Source organism: Podarcis vaucheri (assembly GCF_965113315.1).
Source record: "Podarcis vaucheri genome assembly, chromosome: 7".
NCBI lineage: Eukaryota > Metazoa > Chordata > Lepidosauria > Squamata > Lacertidae > Podarcis > Podarcis vaucheri.
This window is the reverse complement of record NC_138765.1, coordinates 53,155,523-53,177,716: the sequence shown is the minus strand read 5'-3', so window position 1 is coordinate 53,177,716 and position 22,194 is coordinate 53,155,523. Positions and strand designations below refer to the sequence as shown.

General features: G+C 44.9%; 1 protein-coding gene across 3 annotated transcripts; it reads left to right on the top strand.

Annotated features, from left to right (window-relative positions):
- The first annotated feature begins 368 nt into the window (after nucleotides 1-368).
- Nucleotides 369-21,802, top strand: LOC309535789 (thyrotropin-releasing hormone receptor-like). 3 transcript variants are annotated; one of them, XR_014221403.1, is made up of 5 exons: nucleotides 369-702; nucleotides 5,084-5,585; nucleotides 6,464-6,899; nucleotides 9,334-9,957; nucleotides 20,905-21,802. XR_014221403.1 is itself a non-coding variant. In XM_082229173.1 (4 exons), the coding sequence occupies exons 2-4, from the start codon at nucleotides 5,125-5,127 to the stop codon at nucleotides 9,751-9,753; spliced, it is 1,317 nt and encodes a 438-aa protein (XP_082085299.1). In that variant the 5' UTR covers nucleotides 369-698; nucleotides 5,084-5,124; the 3' UTR covers nucleotides 9,754-10,818. The 3 variants fall into 3 exon arrangements, 2 of the variants coding, with proteins under 2 accessions (XP_082085299.1, XP_082085298.1); XM_082229173.1 differs by lacking the exon at nucleotides 20,905-21,802 and having other exon boundaries at nucleotides 369-698; nucleotides 9,334-10,818; XM_082229172.1 differs by lacking the exon at nucleotides 20,905-21,802 and having other exon boundaries at nucleotides 9,334-10,818.
- The last annotated feature ends 392 nt before the right edge of the window (nucleotides 21,803-22,194 follow it).

Below are 22,194 nucleotides of genomic sequence, written 5' to 3'. Positions count from 1 at the left end.
TAGCATAGTCTATCAGCCTTGGAGAATCTCTGCCAGTCAGAGTAGGCAATACTGGGTTAGTTTTACCACAGGTCTGACTCAGAACCAGCTTCATATGCTCAACTTGGGGATGAAGATAATTCTGTAAAGTGGAGGTGGGGAACCTCAGGCTCTGGGGCTGAATGTGGCCCTCAAGGCTTCACTATCTGGCCCTCAGGACTCTCAGCAGGCCCCTCCCCTGGTCACGCCTCCTGTCTGGACTTGAGTGCTTTTCCACTTGGTGACAGCTGTCAAAATATCCCTCACTTGGCCAACAGAACAAGCAATAAAAACAACTGATGAGCAGTGGCCCTTTTTCATTCGCTCTTCCTACACTCCCTGATTGTGTGTTAAACAATGCTGATTGCAATTTATTCCAGGGAAGCAACAAAGAGAGGGTCTCCTCTCATACCGTAGCCCTGCCAGAGTGGAGTTACATCAGCTGACGAAGGGTCCCCCTTATATCTGCCAGCAAAAACTGCATGAGCCACACAGAAAAGGGAGGGAGAGAAAGAGAGAGGCAGGCAGATGCTGTAGAAGAGGCAGGAGATACAGAGACTCCGGCAAAGCAGGACGGAGAGGAGAGGAGGTGAGGGACAGGGACGCTGCATGCCTTTAACTCTCCTTCCTCTGTTGCCTCCAGTCTCGTCCAGGATCTAAGAATGATGCAAATAAAGAAGGTAAGTTTTGCAGGAAAAGTTACTTCCCGGTTTTGTTTTGCTTTTTAAAAAACCAAGGCAATAGGTTTTGGAAAGAGGGAGGAAAGAGGGTGATCTCCTAGGTGGTTACTTGTCTGCTTTGGAGAAAGTCTTTACCAGACCATTTAAGGTATTGCCTTATACCAAGCCAGGCAACTGGTTCATCTATCTCTGCATTGTCTTCACAGACTGGTAGCAGCTTCTCAGGGTTTCAAGCAGAGAGCATTTCCCAGCCCCACCTGGAGATCGGAACTGGGTCCTTCTGCATTCAATGCAGGTGCTCTACTGCTGAGCTACAGCCCTTCTCCCTAAATGAGACGATCGTATAGATTTCAATGTGTAAAGGCATCTGCAGGGACAGGCTCAATTGTGGGTATAGTTTGCCTATCCCAGAGAAAGAAGCAGAAAAGATCTGGGGATTCTTGAATGATATGGAGGAGGAGGAGGAGCAAACAGGTTTTAGGTGACAGGACACAGAGCCAACAAACATCAGCAGCATCAACTTTTGCAGTAAATGTTTAGGTAAAGCTCCGTCGGCAAGGTAACCTGTCATGCTTTGCACCTTTAAGATGCCTTGGCAAACCATGGAGTTAATCTCCTATTAGAATTCTCCCCTTTGACACTTTGCCTGTGAGAGACACCTTGCATGCATCCTTCCTGCATACTTTGCAACCTGATCTGTGGCACACACATTGCATTCTCACCCAGGCTTCCTGCTTAAACCCTTCCTTCCTCCCCCCCCTCCCTCCCTCCCTCCACTCCTTATATTTTTTCAGGCATGTCTGAGTGGTTTATTTTTCAACCCTTGAGTGTATGTTATGTTTAACAGCAAATATTACTTACGGAATAATGAATCTACAGAGGTCAAATAATAGCTTTCACAATAATGTTTCTTTTTGGCAATGTGCTGGCTGTGTTGACCTGTCTTGATGAGGCTGCCCCCCCAAAAAAAAAAAAAAGAGAGAAAGGGAACAGAGAAGAATCCATCAACAGCAGGAAGGATGCCATTTGGGCAAATTAGGCCAATATAGGGTTAATGAAACCAAATGTTTGGCATCTTTTGACCCCATTCTTGTCTTTCCACCACTTCCATGTCCATCTACCCTTCTGATGGCCACTCTGGGCTCCTTGGGGAGGAAAGGCAGGGTATAAATTTAACAATAAATAAATAAATTGCTGGAAGACAAGGCAATGGTTTGATTTCAGTGAGGATTCGTGTGCCTGTGTCTCCCTTTCTCGGCCATGGCATTTTATCTCCAAAACTCACATTGTGGGCACTTGGAGAGAATAATACAGGTTGCTGTAGGAATCTGTGAAGTGGCTGGTCACCTGGGTACCAGAGGAAGGGCAAAGATGACACAAAATTAGATCAAATGGGAAAGCCCAGAGGGCCAGGGTGTGCCTGTGGGAACGGGCTGGCATCTACTGACTTCAGCCATGTTTTGCACCCTTTACGCTCAACAGCAGCAGAAAAAGGTTTAGTTAAGATCAGGGGGAAGCAGCCGCTCTGTTCAAATCCCTCCTCAGTACACACTGAGTGTAGCATCCTTCCAGATAAGGCAGCGTATCAGGGAAGGAGAGGCTGTAAGCGGAGAGAAAGAGAGAGAGAGCAAGAGAGAGGGAGAGCGAAGGAATGCATCAAAATCTAATAAACCTTCTGGCGGTAAACCGACAGAAGGTTTCTAAATTGGTCAATTTCCAGGGTTTTTTAAACAGATTAATCAATTCATTATTCAATTAAATGCAAACACATCAATGCACTGCAATGTTCCAGCTCAGGAGCACCAAGCATAGACCCCCTCACCCCTGGCTCTCCAGGATTTCCATTCTCTGGTGGTGGTAGTGGGCACCTCCAGGAGGGCAATCAGTATGCAGAAGCCTGTTCCCCTGCTCTGATGGCTCTTGCTAAAATCAAGCTGATTGACTAGGTCAGTCAAGAGCTGCACTGCTCACTATATGTCTGGCAATTTTTTTGGCACATTCTTGCCTCCCCAACACTTCCATGCTCACCTATGCTTCTCATTGCTGTCCTGGGTTCGTTTGTGTCATGGCTGGTGGGAAGGCAAGAATAGGCATTTCGTTATAACAAGGCAAACACTGAGATCGTTATGGGTATACTCTGGAAGTAAAAAGCTCATCTTTAGGTTTCCTTTTCATTGAAGCTGGTGGAAAAAGAAGGCAGCCCTGATAAAGTGTGAATGGCAAGGGGTCCTTTAAGAGCCCTGCATCGCAGAGTCAGCATTTGAGTCATGGCCCCTCTGTTTCAGTGGGGGACCACATTTTTACATGAAGGTAAAGGTCTATTTATGGACTGATCAGATTTCTTCTCTTTCCAGGCTAGCAAACAACAAATTAGCAAAACAATACAATTCTTTTAAGCATTAAAAGCTTTAAAAAGCAGTGACCTGGAAACTACAACTAATCCAGAATGTGGCAGCTAGACTGGTCACTGGGAGCGGCTGCTGAGACCACATAACACTGGTCTTGAAAGACCTACCTGGCTCCCAGTATGTTTCCGAGCACAATTCAAAGTGTTGGTGCTGGCCTTTAAAGCCTTAAACGGGCTCGGCCCAGTATACTTGAAGGAGCATCTCCAGCCTCATCGTTCTGCCCGGACACTGAGGTCCATCACCAAGGGGCCTTCTGGCAGTTGCCTTCTCAGTAGTGGCGCCCACCCTGTGGAACACCCTCCCATCAGATGTCAAAGAAATAAAAAAACTAACTGACGTTTAGAAGACATCTGAAGGCAGCCCTGTTAGGGAAGTTTTTAATGACTAATGTTTTAATGTATTTTCAGTCTCTTGTTGGAAGCCACCCAGAGTGGCTGGGGAAACCAGTAATAAGTAATAAATCATTACAATATTATTATTATAGTGAAGAACATCTATTAAAAAAACAACAGTCACATACCACCACATAGTTTCAAGGTTACTTGGAATAGTATCTTTTAGCCATAAAGCCTTGGGTGAATGGGAATGTTTTAAAATTGCTCCTGAATGTTAATAAAAAGGAAGACAAACACATTTCTCCAGGGAGGGCATTCCATAAACAGAGAACTACCAACAATAAGACCCTGTCATGGGACAATGCCAACAAAGCAACAGCCAGTTAATTAGTTAACAGTGAAATCCTTTTAATGTTTACTTGGAGTTAAGCCCTGGGAGAATTATTCCCTTTTTTCTGATGTTCAGGCTGCGGGTGAAATCTGGCTAAAACAGCACCAACCACACAGAAACAGCCCGCCGGAACAGGCTGGAAAGGGTGCAGAGAAGGGTGGCCAAATAACCAAGGGGATGGAGCAGCTCCGCAATGAGGAGAGTTTACAAAATAAATGTGGAAGAGGGGAGATGATAGAGGTGTGAAAATTAGGCATAGTATGTTTTGTTGTGCATTTAATGTTGTATTTTTAATTACTGTGCATTTTAAAAATATTGTGTAATTAGTTTCTATATATTTTTAAAACTGCTTAGAAGCCTACTTTGGCATTAAGTGGTATATAAACATAATCCCAATTATTATAATACCACACCACCAATATAAAAGTGAAACAACTAACATACAGGGACCATAATACCTGCTAGTAGATCCAAAATATGGAAATACAGCAGTGACAACTAGCCCCACACACCAAATACGCAAGTGTGCTTTTACTGATAGCAGCAATGCTGTCATTTCTGCTGCTCTCTCCCCAACTTAAGCTAATACCAGCAAAACTACACACTAACCACACCTGGAACTCACTGCTGTCATTATCTGCTTTCTCCCAGTGCTGAGCTACTGAACATTTTGTTGCCACCAGACAGTATAATATTTTTTAAAAATCAGAGTTTGATTCTCTTCCATGTACCCCAATAGAATTCTTAGGCCACATTCACACTATACATTTAAAGCCCTATGATACCATTTTAAACAGTCACTGCTTTTCCCAGAGAATTCTGGGAGCTGTAGCTTGTTAAGGGTGCTGAGAGTTGTTAGGAGACCTCTATTCCCCTCATGGAGCTACAGTTCAACGAGTTGCCTGTGACTGAATATTATGCCACTCTGGGAACTACAGCTCTGAGAGGGGAATAGGGGTCTGCTAACAACTCTCAGTACCCATAACAAACAAACAAACTCCCAGGAATTTTTGGGTGGTGATGGGAAGCCATAATGTTTAAAGTGATAACATAGTGCATTAAATGTGTGGTGTGAATGTGGCATTATAGAATCTAATTTAATTATACCTGCGGGTGGCGCTGTGGTCTAAAACACTGAGCCTCTTGGGCCTGCTGATGAGAAGGTTGGTGGTTTGAATCCCCGTTACGGGATGAGCTCCTGTTGCTCGGTCCCAGCTCCTTTTTTAATTGTCTGATCTGTTTACTATTCAGGGCTTCCCTATCTGACTAAAGGAAAGTGCTGATGGAGTTGAATGGGAATGAGGAGACCTTCCTCTGTGAAATCTGATTCTGTGCTTCTCTTGACCCAAACCTTCCTCGCTTTCATCCTGGCCATGGAGAACAGCAGCAGCAAGTTTGACAGTCCCACCAACATATCCCTGGTAGGCAGTGATAGTCCACTGGATGTTCTCGAATACAAGGTCATCTCCGTCTTCCTGGTGTTGGGCATCTGCGGAGTTGGCATCATCGGCAACGTCATGGTGGTGCTGGTGGTCCTCACCACCCGTGAGATGAGGACTCCCACCAACTGCTACTTGGTTAGCCTGGCTGTGGCTGATCTGATGGTTCTGGTGGCTGCTGGCCTGCCCAACATCTCTGACAGCCTGGCAGGAACATGGATCTATGGATTTGCCGGGTGTCTTGGCATCACCTTCTTTCAGTACTTGGGCATCAATGCATCATCCTGCTCCATCACTGCCTTCACTGTGGAAAGGTAAGAAAAGATTCTTAGGAGTAGATCTACTAGATTGGGTATCCAATGCGTTACCCTTGAGATGGTGTTGGACTCCAACTCCCACCAGCTCCAGCCAGCATGGCCAATGGCCAGGAATGATGGAAGTTGTAGTCTAGCAACATCTGGAGGACCACAAATTCCACACCCCCAATTTAGACTCTAGAGCAGGGATATCCATCTATTTTATTTCTATCTTAAATTTATATGCCACTCTTTGTCAAAGGACCACAGAGTGGTTAACAACACAGAATTAAACAGTGTACCCAGAGAAACCTTAAACAGCAGCAGCCTAAAAGGTAAGGGAGGAGGAAATCAGTCTAAGATGCAAAAACAATGTACAAGTATACAATCTTCTCTCTATGCAAAAGCAGCTCTTGATCCCCACCCTCAGAGAAAATGACAGCCCCTCCCAGGTTTTCTTTCTCTCCCAGTCTCTCCCCCCAGGAGATCTTCACATCCCTGCCCATCATTCAGGGTATTTCCATCCTCATTCTGCCACTTCATACAGATGTGGTCCTTGGCTCCCAGTGGCATCCCAGTGGCATTGGACCATCACTGGGCAGGCCTGCTGCCTGATCAGCTTCTCTCTCCATCTTGAAACATGCCCTTTGGGTGGGTCTGATTTGACTGTTTCTATGCAGTAGCAATTAATCAACATCGCCCCAAATCAGTGTTAAATAATAAGTGGTATCCCATGTAGGGCAAGTGCATGTGGCTTAGTCAAAGCAACCTGGCAAGTTGAATGGGGAGGCCAGGTGGGCCCCCTGAGGTCCATGGGTTAGAGGTTCCCCACTGCTGTTTCAGCACAGTGTTATGTCTTTGCTCACAAATAACTTCCTCCTTTTCATCTCTCCCAGGTACATTGCTATCTGCCACCCAATGAAAGCGCAGGCGATGTGCACGGTGTCACGGGCCAAGCGCATCATCACCTTTGTCTGGATCCTCACCTCAGTGTACTGCACCCTGTGGTTCTTCCTGGTGGACATTGCTGTCAACAAAAGCCAGCAGCTGGAGTGCGGCTACAAGGTCTCCCGCAACCTCTACCTACCCATCTACCTCCTCGACTTCGCCCTCTTCTTCGTCACCCCTTTGCTCCTCTCCACGGTGCTCTATGGTCTCATCGGGAGGGTCCTCTTCCGCAGCCCCATCCCACACCAGCCCACTGCCTGCACCCAACGCTGGCAAGACCAGAGTTGCAAAGTAAGGATTGGCAAAGAGAGGAATGGCACAGAGGCCAGCCGGAGCAAGGCCAGCGGCTCAAGAACCAGAGTGCCCGTCTCCTCCAGGAAGCAGGTAATGCAGAGCCCTCTGGAGATTGTCAGGTGCTGCCGAGTTCAGGCCAATGGGCAGGCAGGTTCAGCCTTTCAGGGGGACTGGAGAGAACAGTGTCGTGCTGGCAAGAGGTCCAAAAGCTCAGCAGTGTATTCTGTGATTGACACAATCATAGTGCGTTAGTGGCGGATTTGTTCTGGACCATCCACACATCATTTCACTGTCTTATTTGTTCGATGCTCCCCCAGTGTTATTGATTGATGGATTAAATATATTTATATCCTGCCTTTCTCCCAAGATGGGATCAAAGGCAGCTTACATTTAAAAATATTGATTATGAAAAAGAAAAAGAAAAACAAACTAGTTAAAAACAAAAATTAAAACCCTTTTAAACTGAGCATCTTTGCATCCAGATAGGTTCATATAGGAAAATATATTACTTCATAATTGCCATCTACTGTAAAAGGGCATATTTGCATGACAGCACAACAGAAGTGGGACAAGTAAAATAAACTGGAACGTTTATAAGATAAGAAGTTAGAGGGTTTCAGAGGAAGGTTATGGGGCTTGCACAGACTGGAAACCAAGCAGTATGTCTGGCACAAAGCTTTTGCAGGTGGAAAGAGGTTTGAAAGTGGAATTGCATGTGACCACCCCAATACCATCATGAGCAGAAATCATGATGAATGTGCAATAAAGGGGGGGGGGGGTTGGAGGGACTCATAGATAACCTTGAAAGGCTAAAGTCTGCCCTGCCCTGATCTTTGGTGAGGTAGGGATATAGAACTGCAGGAAGCTGTCATGCAAAATACACCCGCTGAAATCATCTCTTTAACCCATCTATTGTACAGCATAAAACCATGATACAAAAGTAGCAATAGTAAAAACACCAATAACTTATCAATAAAAAACAGTTGGTTTAAAAAACCACACAACCCAGCACATTCCAAAACGCTGTCCGAATGATGCAGTTTTTAAAACATGTCCAAAAGAATGCAGAATTGACTTTTGGACAGGATTAGCTGACCAGAACTCAGGGACACAGTGGGCCACCAAAAGTGTCTCATCAGAAGATGTTGGTGGCCTATATGGAGCCCAAGGAATCAGGATGTGCTTCTGTGCATGTGCAGAATGCATTTGCTTCCCCAACTAACAAACAAATAAATCCCAAGCTGAGCAGGGAGGGACGAAGGGTTTCTAAATAGTAACGTGAATTTCCAAGCAGATCCAAGTCCTTTTTAAAGAATCACTCATATGATGTGTCACCTTCCCTTTGCCAACATTTGTCTTGTTTGGCATGCCAACACGTTGGCTTTGCATGGAATTGAATTATCACCACCGCCGTCTGCCAAGCAAGGAGCCAGAAGCATTCTCAGAGCCTTCATCAACATTGCACGGTGGCGATGGCTTTGACACTGTTTTGTTTTAATTCTTTGGGAAGAGTCCTGGTACAAAAAGGGCAGGCTGAAAAGAGAATTCTAAAGTGAAGCTGCACAATAGACGGTGCCGCTCCCACCCCACAAATCCAGGGCTGATGATGGCTCTGGGCAATGCTTCTCTTGTTCCTACCTGTTCGTTGGTGGATTTGTAAAACTGCTCTACATCCAGAGAAACACCGAGCGGTTTAGAGAAATTAAAAATATATATTAAAAATACAGATCATAAACAACGAGAATTAAAGATGACAGAAATAAAGCCAGCTAATTTGGGAAGGCTTGGGAGAAAAGCTTTTGACAAACGTTGAACATGTCACGATGCTGGGGCTTGCTTCACTTTTGGAATGAGAGAATTCCAGAGAACTGGTGTCATGATGCTAAAAGCATGTGTTGGATTTAAAGCACTTTTATTCCACACTTCAGTTGAAAAAGCCTTCCGGATACCAGTGATAGGGCATCCCCTGCCCTTAAGAGACATAAGAAGAGCACTGCTGGATTGAGCCAATGACCCATTGAGTCCAGCATCCTGTTCTCACGGTGGCCAGGTAGATAGCTGTGGGAAGCCCTCAAGAACATGAGCACAGCAGCACTCTCCTCTCCTTTGGTTTCCAGCAAATGGTATTCAGAAGCACCACCATCTCCTTCAAACCTGAAGGACCTTCAAACCTATAGAGGCATGTTCTCAGTCTCAGTATGGCTCAATTTCTGCACAGATATCCATCATCTGCCAAATGCAGGTTGCTCTTAGATGCCCATTAAACATACAAGGTTGCAGAAAATTTACTTTTGCTGCATAAATCTTGTCAACACGAAGAAAATGTATGCAATATAAAAATGGCCTATCTGTCTCATTCCTACACCTTTCTGGAACAGATCCTGGCAATATGTAGAATTGGTGTAGAATTTTCTGATCTATGACATCCCAAACAGGCAAGCAAATGGAAAAAGCAGCTGAAAACCTGCAACTTGTTAAAGACATCCAAGCCACCCACCTCTCTCTCTTTTTTGCTCCTCTGCAGGTGACCAAAATGCTGGCTGTGGTGGTGGTCCTCTTTGCCCTCCTCTGGATGCCCTACCGGACTCTGGTGCTGGTGAACTCCTTCATGGAGCACCCCTACCTGAACCGCTGGTTCATCCTCTTCTGCAGGGTCTGCGTCTACGCCAACAGCGCCATCAACCCCATCATCTACAACCTCATGTCCCAGAAGTTCCGCTTGGCCTTCAAGAAGCTCTGCAAGTGTGGGAAGGTGGAGCAGCAGCCAAGGCACAGATTCTATGCAGCCTCCAGCATGAAGAAGGAACCTGACGCCCACCCGCATGGGGACATCAAGGCTAAGGGGCCACCGTCCCCAGGAGGAGGCGAAGAGGAGGACTTGCCTGCTTCGGAGCAGGTGCCTGCATCTGAGAAAGAGAAGGAGCCGTATTTCAGCGTGCTCTAAATGCCCCAGTTCCCCTTGCCTCGCTCCTTTCTCACTTCCCAGTAAAGGACTTGCTTTACTTCTCCTAGTAAACTAGATCTATAGGAAGGGAGGAAGCTGACTTAGACCTAGTCAAACCACTGGTTTATCCAGCTCAGAATTGCCTACACTGACTCGGTTTCTACCTGGAGATGCCAGGGATTGAACCTTCTGCATGCAAAGCAAGTGATCTCACTGAGTCATGACACTTCCTTTAAATATAATAAGATCTCGTGGTTCTTGTTTAAATAGGAAGAGAGGCATTTGCCTTCTACTGAGTCAATCTGTCTCAGGATTGTCTTCACTGGCTGGCAGAGGCTGTCCAGGATTTCAGACTGGCGACATTCCCAGCCCTATGGGGATATGCTGGGGAATGGGCCTGGGACCTTCTGCATGCCAAGCAGGTGAGCTATGGTAACTGCGATATAGGAAGTTGCCTTACTGAGTCAGACCCATGGCTCAGTCCTGTCTATGCTGACTGACAGTGGCTCTTCAGGGCAGGGGGCAGGGGGGCTCTTCCAGCCCTGCCTGGAAATGCCAGAATCGAGCCTGGGACCATCTGCAGGCAAAACTGGTGCTCTGAGCAACCCCTGAGGAGCCCAAATCAGTGTTCACCCGCCATTTTGAACAGGATTGTGTTTCTGACTCTGGGAAGGAGTTTGTCAGGGCTGGAGCCCTGCTACAAGTTCTGTACTCAGGACCTAAAGGATGCTGGGCCAGAATCAGGACTGTGTACCAGCTCCACCCCAGCTCCAGGGAAACGAGAGAGAGCTGCAAGGGGACAGACCACACCAGCCAAGAAAGCCTCTTGGCAGTGAGAGGCCAGGGCAAGCCAGCTGATGCTCCTGGACCCCTATAAAAAGCTGGCATCTTTAGCTTGTGCACAAGTCTGAGCTGAGTACCTAGAGACAGTACAGTTCCCCTTGCTGCCCAGGTATGAGAGAGCTGCAAATGGGGGAAGAAGATGGCACAAACCCCTCCTTGAAAAGGGTCACTGACCATGACTTGCTTTGCTTTGGCCTCTTTGATATACAGTAGTGAGAGAGAGAGAGAGAGAGAGAGAGAGAGAGAGAGATACTTCTCCTTTTTATTTGCCTTGCTGCTCCAGAAGCAAGGGACAAGGTGCGCTTAACTCTCTCTGCTCCCATCTCCCTGAAACTGGTGCCCTCCAAAGGTTTGGGACTCCAGTTTTCATCAGTCCCTGCCAGCATAGTCAGTGGTCAGGGATGCCAGTGATGTGTGGAGGGCATCCCAGGTTGGGAAAAGCTGCTCTCAAGGCTGCAGACAGGTTGTGCTGGAATGATCTTGCTGGTCTTACAATGGGCAGAAACACAGTTGCATCACAGGCCTGAATTGTGATTCCTACATGGCAGGGGGTTAGGTTGCATGACCCTTTGGGGTTCCTACAATTCTATAAGTGCAAAGTCACCCAGAAGGTGCTCAGTTCAACAGGGACAAGCTGTCTGAAACAGCAGCATCTAAACCTTTGTAACTCAGCCTTTGAACTGATATGTACCCTTTCCCACCCACATCTAGGAATGAGTCAAGGGTGGCCTTTAAGAAAATGTTTTATGAGATGTTTGGTGACTTGAATTCGGTAACTACTGGGCATAGCATTGCATGGCAACAGACACAGAATAAAATGTTACAAGGCTTCAGTGGTAGACTGTAGCATCCATGGGGGGCAGAAATCCATTGGGGGCACCAGGTGCCCTGGTGCCATCTACATGTTGCTGGACCACAACCCCCATCAGTCTCAGCAAGAGATGATGGGAATTGTAGTCCAACATCTGGACGACCTCACATTGGCTTTTCTGGATCAGGGGGAAGGTGTACACATGATGATGGCAAAGTAGACTCTGGAAAGTAAATGCTATTGTGCAAGTTGCCGGTGACTCATTTCTGCTCACTTTGAGCTATGTGGCTAGGCTCCCCTTGACACTGGAGCTGTCCAGTTGGACACAGCAAAGGAACTAGCCAGCCAAGGACAGCTTTATAGAGCTGCCCCAGCAGCTTGTGCAAACCTAGCTTGGGCAGCAGGTGTTTTCAGTGCTGCTGTCTGCCCAGGGTCCTAGTCCCTGGATTGGAAATATGACCACCCTGGGACCTGCTGGTGAAGGGAGGGTAATAAAATTAAATATAATTAGAATGATGATAATGATAATGCAAACATGCCCAGGCTGGAAGTTGCCTAGAGTAGGGTGTGTGTGATGGGACAGGGAAGGAAGCACTGGCCCCACCTTATATAAACAGGCAAACCAATAGCTAGAGGATGAGCAGCAGCCTTGTAATTGGAAAAGCTCCACAGCCCATGAAACTTTGAAGCCCTTCGTATAGCATGGGAGGAAAGCTAAACAAAATAGATAAGTATTTCAGAATTTGGAGAGAGAGACCAGGTAAAAACTGTGAGTGATGTAACTCTGTACACAGAGAGAGGTGGATAAGAGAGAATGGAACCACGGAGAGTATATAAGATTTAATTAAATGAGGTGGAAAAACAATTCTCATTTGAAACTTGCAATTCTGGGGTTAGAACTTTGTGCAGGAATAACATCCTCACTGGGTCTCCTCTAAAACCCAGAGGCTGACTCAGGATTCTGAAGGAACCTGCGTTGCTGCAATTTGCTGTCCACCTCTTAAAGAGAAAGGTAAACTGGCAACCAAGTTCATGGAGGAGGGGGCTGTCAATGGCTGCTAGCCAAGCTGCCTATGTTCTACCTCCAGTGTTGGAGGCAGAATGCCTAGGAATGCCAGCTGCTGGGAATCCCAGGTGGGGAGAGGCTCTTGGGCTCGGGTCCTGCTTGCATCTGGGTGCCCACTGTCAGAATAGGATGCTGGTCTAGATGGGCCATTGGCCTGATCCAGAAGGCTCATCTTACGTTCTAAATGACCACCCTGTCTTGAGATCACAGTCAACAGCAAGTAGAAGGTGGGTGTTCTAGAAAAACTAGGGTACCACTGGGAACAACCTGTCCCATTGCTTAATTTCAAAAGAGTAACGCTGCAGAGTAAAAAATGAAGGAAAGCATCAAAAGATGCCCAGGAGAACAGTTTTTTTGTTTTTAAGTTTGCTAACCACTACTCTTTGTCAATGGGATTTCCCCACCTCTTTCAGAAGAGAAAAGTTCATCTCTCATTGTCTGCTTTCTGTCCTTTGGTAAGGATCCCCTGCCCCCACGCAAAGAAATCCAAAGACTCTCAGAATATACTCCCAACGGTTTCTAAAATGTCAGTCCTCAGACCTACCGAATCAAAACAGCATTAAGCATGCTGGCTCCAACACAGAAGCTACAGCTGATGAGCAATTTATTCCTCCCAGGCATAATTCAGTATGGAAGTTCAAAAGAAAAATCACTTATTTACACCTCCCTCCCACAAGACTGGAGAGAGACAGAGTGCTAGCTTATGGTCTCCAGCTCAAAGTTGATTTCCGTTGTCACACTCGTGCGTGAGCTTTATTTGAAAATGTATAATGCTCTTTAATCTTGGTTATTGTAGGCCAAATGATTTATGCATACTAAATATGCGAAGTGAGTTCTCTTTCTCTTCTCATTGCATAGATGAACGTATCATCTTAGAAACGGCCATTATGATGGGCTTTCTATTGCTCCATTGGTGGGGATGTAGGAGAGGTGCACAGCTTGTTTGTTTTTTTTAAATAATATTTATTACTTTTCCAACAGTTTAAACACAACAAAAAACAACAATACAATACAATACAATACAATACAATACAATACAATACAAAGACACTACATAATGCTAACACATTAAATTAACAAAACAAAACAAAAACCGTTTAAAACACATCAAACAATTTCAATATCTTATCTTTCATTCACTTATTTCAACGACCTCCTCACACCTCCCTTTTTGTATTCCACTTCTGTTAATTGTTTCAGCAATTCCTTTCCATCTTCCTCTGTTTTCTATCCTATAATTATCTTGACACATTCTAACCTTATTTTTTCCTTTAATACTCTATTAATCTATTTATACTTAGTTCCTTATAACATTTCTACTAAAGCCATATAACTTCATTCCAACATTTTTCTAACATTCATTAATTTTACAGTATTTCTGTAAATAGTCTTTAAACTTTTTCCAGTCTTCTTCCACCGACTCTTCTCCCTGGTCTCGGATTCTGCCAGTCATTTCCGCCAGTTCCATATAGTCCATCAACTTCATCTGCCATTCTTCCCAGGTGGGTAAATCTTGTGTCTTACTTCGCAATGAGTATTCTTGCTGCCGTTGTTGCATACATAAAAAAAGGTCTATCCTCCTTTGGCACCATTTGGCCAACCATGCCCAGGAGAAAGGCCTCTGGTTTCTTCAGGAAGGTATATTTAAAGATCTTTTTCATTTCGTTATAAATCATCTCCCAGAATGTCTTAATCCTTGGGCATGTCCACCAAAGGTCTCATTACACCAAAGGTCTCACTCATTACACCAAAGGTCTCACTACATTACATTACATTCAGTCTCATTACATTTCCAACATTTATTGTTGGGCAAATGGTAAATTTTTGCAAGCTTGACTGGTGTCATGTACCACCTATAAATCATTTTCATTAAATTTTCTCTTAAGGCATTACATGCCGTGAATTTCATACCTGTGGTCCATAACTGTTCCCAGTCAGCCATCATTATGTTATGTCCAACATCTTGTGCCCATTTAATCATAGCTGATTTCACCATTTCATCCTGAGTGTTCCATTTCAACAGCAAGTTATACATTCTTGACAAATTCTTGATTTTTGGATCTAGCAATTCTGTTTCCAATTTTGATTTTTCCACCTGGAAACCAACTTTTTTGTCCAAATTGTATGCCTCCATTATTTGGTAATAATGGAGCCAATCTCGCACTTTGTTTTTCAATTTTTCAAAGCTCTGCAAATTTATTCTGTCTCCATCTTGTTCCAGAATTTCCCAATATTTTGGCCATTTAGCCTCCATATTGAGTTTTTTCTGTGCCTTCGCTTCCATTGGTGACAACCATCTTGGGGTTTTCTTTTCTAACAAATCCTTATATCTTATCCAAACATTAAACAATGCTTTTCTAACAATATGATTTTTAAACACTTTATATGCTTTTACCTTATCGTACCACAAATATGCATGCCAGCCAAATGCATTATTAAAGCCTTCTAGATCCAACACTTCAGTGTTTTCAAGAAGCAGCCATTCTCTCAGCCAGCAAAAAGCAGCTGATTCATAATAAAGTTTCAGGTCTGGCAGGGCAAATCCACCTCTTTCTTTGGCATCAGTTAATATCTTAAGTTTTATTCGAGGCTTCTGGCCCTGCCAAACAAATCTGGAAATATCTTTCTGCCACTTCTTGAAACAATCCATCTTATCCAAAATTTGCAATGTTTGAAACAAAAACAACATCCTTGGCAACACATTCATCCTTATCACAGCAATTTGGCCCAACAATGATAACTTCAAATTTGTCCATATTTCTAAGTCCTTTTTCACTTCAATCCAACATTTTTCATAATTATCCTTAAATAAGTTCACATTTTTGGCAGTCATGTTAACCCCTAAATATTTCACTTTCTTAACCAATGTTAGCCCTGTCTCCTCCTGAAACTTCTCTCTCTCATTCACAGTTAAGTTTTTCTCTAAAACTTTAGTCTTCATCTTGTTCAACTTAAAACCTGCTACCTGTCCGAATTCTTGAATCAGTTCCAATACCCTTTTAGTACTAGATTCTGGCTCCTGTAAAGTCAATACTAAGTCATCAGCAAATGCTTTCAGTTTGTACTGTTTAGCTCCCAGAGAGGTGCACAGCTTGTTGTGTGGCAGTGGAAATCTCCCCTGGCTTTAGGAACGCTCCAGCAAAATTGAGGTCAAAATTGTAGCCAAGTGCTAAACTAGTTATGATGATATTAATTGTGGTTAATTAGATGAGTGTAATGAATGTGAACTTTTTTGGGGGGGTCATGTAAATATCAGCCACCAGGAAATCTGAACAACCTCAAGATCATGAGGAGTATTATTAAAAAAAATTATTTTATTATTGTGGAGGAAAAGTGGGAAATAAATGCAATAAGAAACAAACAAACTCCCATCATCCCCAGCTAGCATGGACAAGGGTCTAAGGAAGAGGGGAGTTGTAATCCAACAACATCTGAAAGGCATCACTATGACTGCATTGTGAACATCCTTCTTTAGTCTATCCATTTTCAAGGGCTATATACCACCCACTAGCAAGAGTGCTCCAGGCATATCTTTAGGACATGGGCCACAACAGAAAAGGCCCTGCCAATGCTTATTTTGTCTTGCTTGAAAAGATTTCTACCCTGTCTTTCCACCAGTAGCTCTTCAAGGGAACTAATTTGTTTTTGTATTATTATTTATTATTATTATTATTATTTATTGAATTTATCTACCACCCTATACCCAAAGGTCTTGTAGCTTTTCTCTAACATCTATAAGGTATGCACAAGCGAGACTCACCTCAATATCTGATGGGAAGGTGGGGAATACATATGGAAAATCTAGTTTTCAGGGTCAGTGTTGTCTTGGGAAGAATGCCAGGGGAATCTACAACACCTGAGTGAAAATCTGCAGGAGGAAGAGGAATGTGAAGTTTGCTAGAACCAGCACAAGCTGAGCCTGCCCCATGTCAGACTCAGCAGGGCCCCCAAAGTTCAGCAAGTTCAGAGAGTAATTGGGTGTATAATAAATTTAATAAATATGCTTACTAAGACATTACACATAGGTTAGCCCAGTGGTGTGGTGGAGCAGGAACAGGAACAAGGAGCACCAAGGTAACTGATGGATGTTCCTTGCTCTGGCAAGTGGATGAGGTAATAACGCGGCTTTCAAGCTTTGCTATTGTTTGTGACATGTAGAGGAAGAGGAAGAGGAAAATAATCAAGCAGAGGTTGGGTACTTCTTCTTCTTCTCTTCAGTAGTGTCCTGACTTCAGCCCAGCTTAAAAGGTAACACTTCTTTGTAAGACTGTATCTTGAATTAAAAGCTAAAGGTTGCATTTCATGTGGCTGAAGACCTTTTGCTAAAGATAAATGCATTTTACAAGCTGAAACTATACACAACCAGAAGGACCACTGGGTCCAAAGGAGCTTACTCCCTGGAAACTACAGGATTGCAAGCATGCCAGATGACACCACTTATAATAGAAGAATGTTAGAAGATCCTGTCTGCTGCACCAGGCCAATGGTCCATCTAATTCAGCATCTCACAGCAGCCAACCAGAGGCCCCAATGGGAAGCCTGCAAGCAGGACCCCACTGCAACAGCAATTCTCCCCACTTGTGATGGGTATTCAGAGGCACACTGCTTCTGATTTTAGAGGTGACATAGCCACCGTAAATATTTCATTTTGTTTCCAAGACAATTTCTAGCCTGCTCTTTGTCATATGATCCCAGGACAAGTTGCAACACAATAGAACAGTAAAACAACAACACAGCAATAAAAGCAAATCAACATAACTCATAAAAGCAAATAAAAACCCAACATCATTAAACACTCCTGGGGAGCCACAACCAGAACTCATCACTTGTAGCTGCAACAGAATTCCTAACTGTGCCCCCTGCCCAAAACACAGGCATACTGGTGAGTTTTCATCTGGCTCTAAAATGGCAAAATTCTCTGTGCCAGTCGTCCTGGGGTTTAAATGTTACTAAACTACAACTCCCATCATCCTTAGCCAGCTTAGCCATCATCAGGGATGATGGGAGCTGTAGTTTAACAAAATCTGGAAATCCATGGTTGAAGAACACTGCTTTGTGGGAAGGGTGTTCCACAGGTGGGGCTTCATCAGGCAGGAAGTCCTATTATATGTCCATGCTTAATACTGTTCTCCCAACAGTATTAAGATCGAAAACACAGAGCGGCTGGTGCAAGGAGATGTGTGCATTCTGGTATTTGAGTTCCAAGGGCTAGTAGCTACAGATAGCTTGAATCCCTATGAATTTGTCTAATCCCCCTTTAAAGCCATCTGGTCTGGTAGCCACCATGACATTTTGTTGCCAAGTGCATCACATTTCTTAAAGGCCATTCTAAAAACGAAGGGTTTTTACACTGCCTTCTAGAACATCCGCACAGCTGGGCTCAAGGGAGACGAGGAGCGAAATTGGTGCTACTGCAGTAAACATTGGCAGTAGGAGAGCTCAGGCAAAGGGCACCGGGGCCTGAAGGCCAGAAAGGAACTGCTCCTTTGGCATTTCAAAAGGTGGAAGGAGTGTTTTTGAAAAAGCTTTGCCATGGTTTGACAAAAATATAATCCTTTGCTGAGAAAAGCTGTTCTGGAGGATTTTGCACTAAGTTATAGGCTCTGAGATGTCGCCAAGCTGGGTTTCCTGTTTGTTGGATGTTAATTAGTGGGATGCACAAATCTTCTTCTGCAATTAACCTAGAGCAGCCTCCCCTGACCTAGCACTGCCTAGATGCTTTGCCCTACAATTCCCATCTGCCACAGCCAGCAGAGCTTACAGGAGGTGTATTCCATTTGATCCAGAACACAGTTTCCCTACCAAATGAGGAAGACACCAAACTGCGCTTTTGTAGCAAGATCTGCCATTGGGAGCAGGATTTTGAAAAGACAATTCCCTACCATGAGCATTCAAACTCTCTGCTAAAAAAGTTAGTGGAAATGTTTCTCCTTGAAACACAGCAGCAAAGACGTGCAACTGTTTCGCAGAAGGGTTTTTAAAAACCATTCTAATTACCAGCAGCTGGGCAGGATATGTTTGTGGAAAATGTTCCAGGCTGAAAAGGTTTAAAAAATAATAACCAGAAAGTATTTACATGAAGCTAAAAACCATTTGAGACATTTCCTCACCACTTCCTCACCAACCCTTTAAATACTGTAATTTAGTGCTTCGTTTTCAGTAGGTCAAAAAGAAATTCCAGCTGGCTTGCTCCTAATGTATGCCCTGTTCTTCAGTCAGAAAGGCCCTCAGAGTGGTTTACAGATGAACAAAAACAACACAGTCCCTTTGCTGAGGCTTACAATCTGAAAAGGCATGTCATGAAAGAAAAAAGGGCTGAGGAGAGGAGAACAAGCAAATTTGGCTACCAAATTATTGATTTTACAAGGTTCTATTTCATGACCGAAAGGGACGTGGGTGGCGCTGTGGGTTAAACCACAGAGCCTAGGACTTGCCGATCAGAAGGTCGGCGGTTCGAATCCCCACGATGGGGTGAGCTCCCGTTGCTCGGTCCCTGCTCCTGCCAACCTAGCAGTTCGAAAGCACGTCAAAGTGCAAGTAGATAAACAGGTACCACTCCGGCGGGAAGGTAAATGGCGTTTCCGTGCGCTGCTCTGGTTCGCCAGAAGCGGCTTAGTCATGCTGGCCACATGACCCAGAAGCTGAACGCCGGCTTCCTTGGCCTATAGAGCGAGATGAGCACTGCAACCCCAGAGTCGGTCACGACTGGACCTAATGGTCAGGGGTCCCTTTACCTTTATTTCACGACCAGCTCAGATGGAAATGGGCTCTTCATAGCTGAAAAAAACAGGACTTGAGACACAGCCTGGTGTTGATCCATCTGTTCCTGGAAGTGACTGTAGTGCAGCCAGAAGCTGCTGGCCTTACAGAGTGGGGCCTCAGCCTTCTGAGGTCCAGCTGGAATCTGCTGCCTTCTCATCAGTCCTGCTGTGGATTGTGACTGTATCATAAGGTAGTCACAAATACCTTCATCATCCCATGTATTAACAGGCCAGAGAATAATATAATCAAAAGTTCTTCCACTTTGTCTGGTTCTCTACTCTGCACCCCAATGCTTAGCCTAATGCTTAGGCTCGGCTTGCCTGGCACATCCAAAACTGTGCATTACTGCCCAGAGGTGCTGGCACAAAGCTGCAAATGACAAGGCTGTGTGTGCTTTTCATTTACAGCCAGAAACAGGCAAAAGAAAATGAGTTGTCATACTGTCTCACAATCCCAATTAAGCAGAGTGGCTTTTCCTGATGAAAACTGTAATTAGCAGCTGCTGACGATGGCAAGAGAGGTAAGCCCAGTTGTATTGTGGTGCATCCAGTGGAGGCAGGGACAGAGAGGGTGGGTGGTCTGTAGCAAAACTGATTTCCGTACAGAAGGGCTGTTATGTGTTGATGAAAGAGGCCCCTCATCACTCAGAGAGAGCCAGCCAGCGCTGAATGTGTCTGCTCCAGGGATGGCACCCCCTCACAAAGTGTAATTATTTGCTTGTCACCACCGCCTGAGCCGTGGCTCTCGTGCGAAGTTTGAGTACACTCAGATAATCATTTCCCGTGTTAGCTGCCTGCAGAAGGCAGAAAGGCAGGGGTCATCCGTGGTCAAGGATGCTCAGGAGCAGGAGGGAATGACGGGAGCATCACTTTGTGTGATCAGATCTTGCTTGTGTGTTTCCCACAGGATTCTTGGAGGCCACTGTGAGAACAGGATGCTGGACTTGATGGGTCCTTGGCCTTGATCCAGCAGGCTTTCCTTATGTCCTTACATATATATATATTTTGTGAGCTTGGAACCAGGCTGTGACTTGATGCTTGATATTTCTTGAAGCATTGAAGGAGGACCCTGGACTGTTGCTTCCCAATGAGCTTAGCTGAGTTACACTGGAGTGACCTGCATGCATTGTGATAATATTCTGGTGGGGAGAGAAGTTCGTATTTTGCTGCTCTTTTCTTCCTCTTATCTGCCCTTCACTACAAGGCCCCTGGGGGTGGTATGTGGGGAGGACAAAGATGGTGTGGATCAAGTCAATTTGCATCAGAATTTGCAAATATCAGATTCCTGGGTGGTCTGATCTCTATATTCCCTGCTGTGTGCGCAATGCAAGTCATACAACAAACGACTTTAAGGGAGGGGGTATTGAAAAGAGAATTGCACTGAAAAGAGAATGGCCCCTTTGTTGTGTTTTTATTATTGATGCTCCATTATGTGTTCTTAATGGTGTATGCCACCCTGGGATCTTTTGATAAAGGGTTGTATATAAATTGTATAATAATAACAACAACAATAATAAATAATAATAATAAACAGACACGTCCTTTGGCCTTCAGGGGTGCTATAGATTCATGTCAAACCAGCCCCTGAGTGAGGTGGACAGGTTGTTGTAACTCAGTATTGAGCGTTGCTTATTAAGACTTCTCTTATTCTGAATTCAATAACATTGCAGAGCGACCCAGAGAGGATTTCCTCAGGGATCCTGATGGCAGCTGTGACTGTTGCCCTCCCATCAACTGGTTCAGCTTTTATTCCTGGGAGCTTTCAAAGCTGAATCAGAGACTGGAACTGACCCAATGACAAGGGAAATGTCCCAGTCCCCAGAGCGTTCCAGTGACAGAATAAGAACCTGAACCAAGCACATCATGTCTCCTCACCTTCCACAAAGCACATGAAACAACAAACCTGACTGAAATGCAAGAATGCACATTCACATTTGATGCCAAAGTGTTTATGGTTGCTTTCTTTCACAACAGCCCTGTGAGGCAGATCCCCCACTGTCCCTATTATTGAGGGAAGTGAGACTGACAACACAAGTGAGGCCGACAACGGAAGCTCACACCATGAATCCCTGGCATTGCACAATTCCTGGCAGAAATGAAGTTCAAAGCCAAGTCTAAAGCAAATCAAAATCTGTATTTCATCACCTTTGTTGTGTTTTCCTTCCCAACAATCGCGTGCAGTTGATCTTGGCTGTTCCCATTTTACTAATGCGAAGGGGAGACTGACCCTGTGTGTGTGTGGGGGGGGTAGTTTATAAAAGAAAACCAGCCAAACCACTTCCTTTGCTAAGGTAATGACTTTAGAGTACTGTGATTAACAAATCCAAAGAGGTTGCCACGGAAACAAATGGGTGGGTCTCCCCCCCTCACCTGGCTGGTAGGTAGAAGAACAATAGCCAGAGTTGGATGCTGGAAGGGGAGGATAGATGCTGGAACCTGGAGAGAGAGACACATAGACATTTGCTCTGCACTGGACTTTGGGGCTCCCCTGGAAAACTAAAGGGGAAGCAAGATCTATTAGGGTGCTAATGCTGTGAGCCTACCATCCTGTATTGAGGTTGTATATATGTGTAAATAAAACCGTCTATCCTATCCACTGCCATCTCCACTGCCTTCATTTCAAGGAAAGTGAACCTCAGGTAAACACAGGCACCCCTGGAATCTCTCACTGCTTGGGGAATGAGGTAGCAATTAAAAGGTAAAGGAACCCTGGACAGTTAAGACCAGTCAAAGGTGACTATGGGGTTGCGGTGCTCATCTCGCTTTCAGGCCGAGGAAGCCGGTGTTTGTCCACGGACTGCTTTCTAGATCATGTGGCCAGCATGCCTAAACTGCTTCTGGCACACAGAGGGCCCTGGTGAGTGCCAGAGCACATGGAAATGCCATTTACCAGCCCGCTGCAGCAATTCCTATTTACCTACTTGCACTGGTATGCTTTTGAACTGCTAGGTTGCCAGAAG

Coding starts and splice junctions, on each gene's coding strand:
- LOC309535789 (XM_082229173.1), top strand. CDS start 5,125: ATGGGAATGAGGAGACCTTCCTCTGTGAAATCTGATTCTGTGCTTCTC. Junction 5,586..6,463: donor ACTGCCTTCACTGTGGAAAG/GTAAGAAAAGAT, acceptor CATCTCTCCCAG/GTACATTGCTATCTGCCACC. Junction 6,900..9,333: donor CCGTCTCCTCCAGGAAGCAG/GTAATGCAGAGC, acceptor GCTCCTCTGCAG/GTGACCAAAATGCTGGCTGT.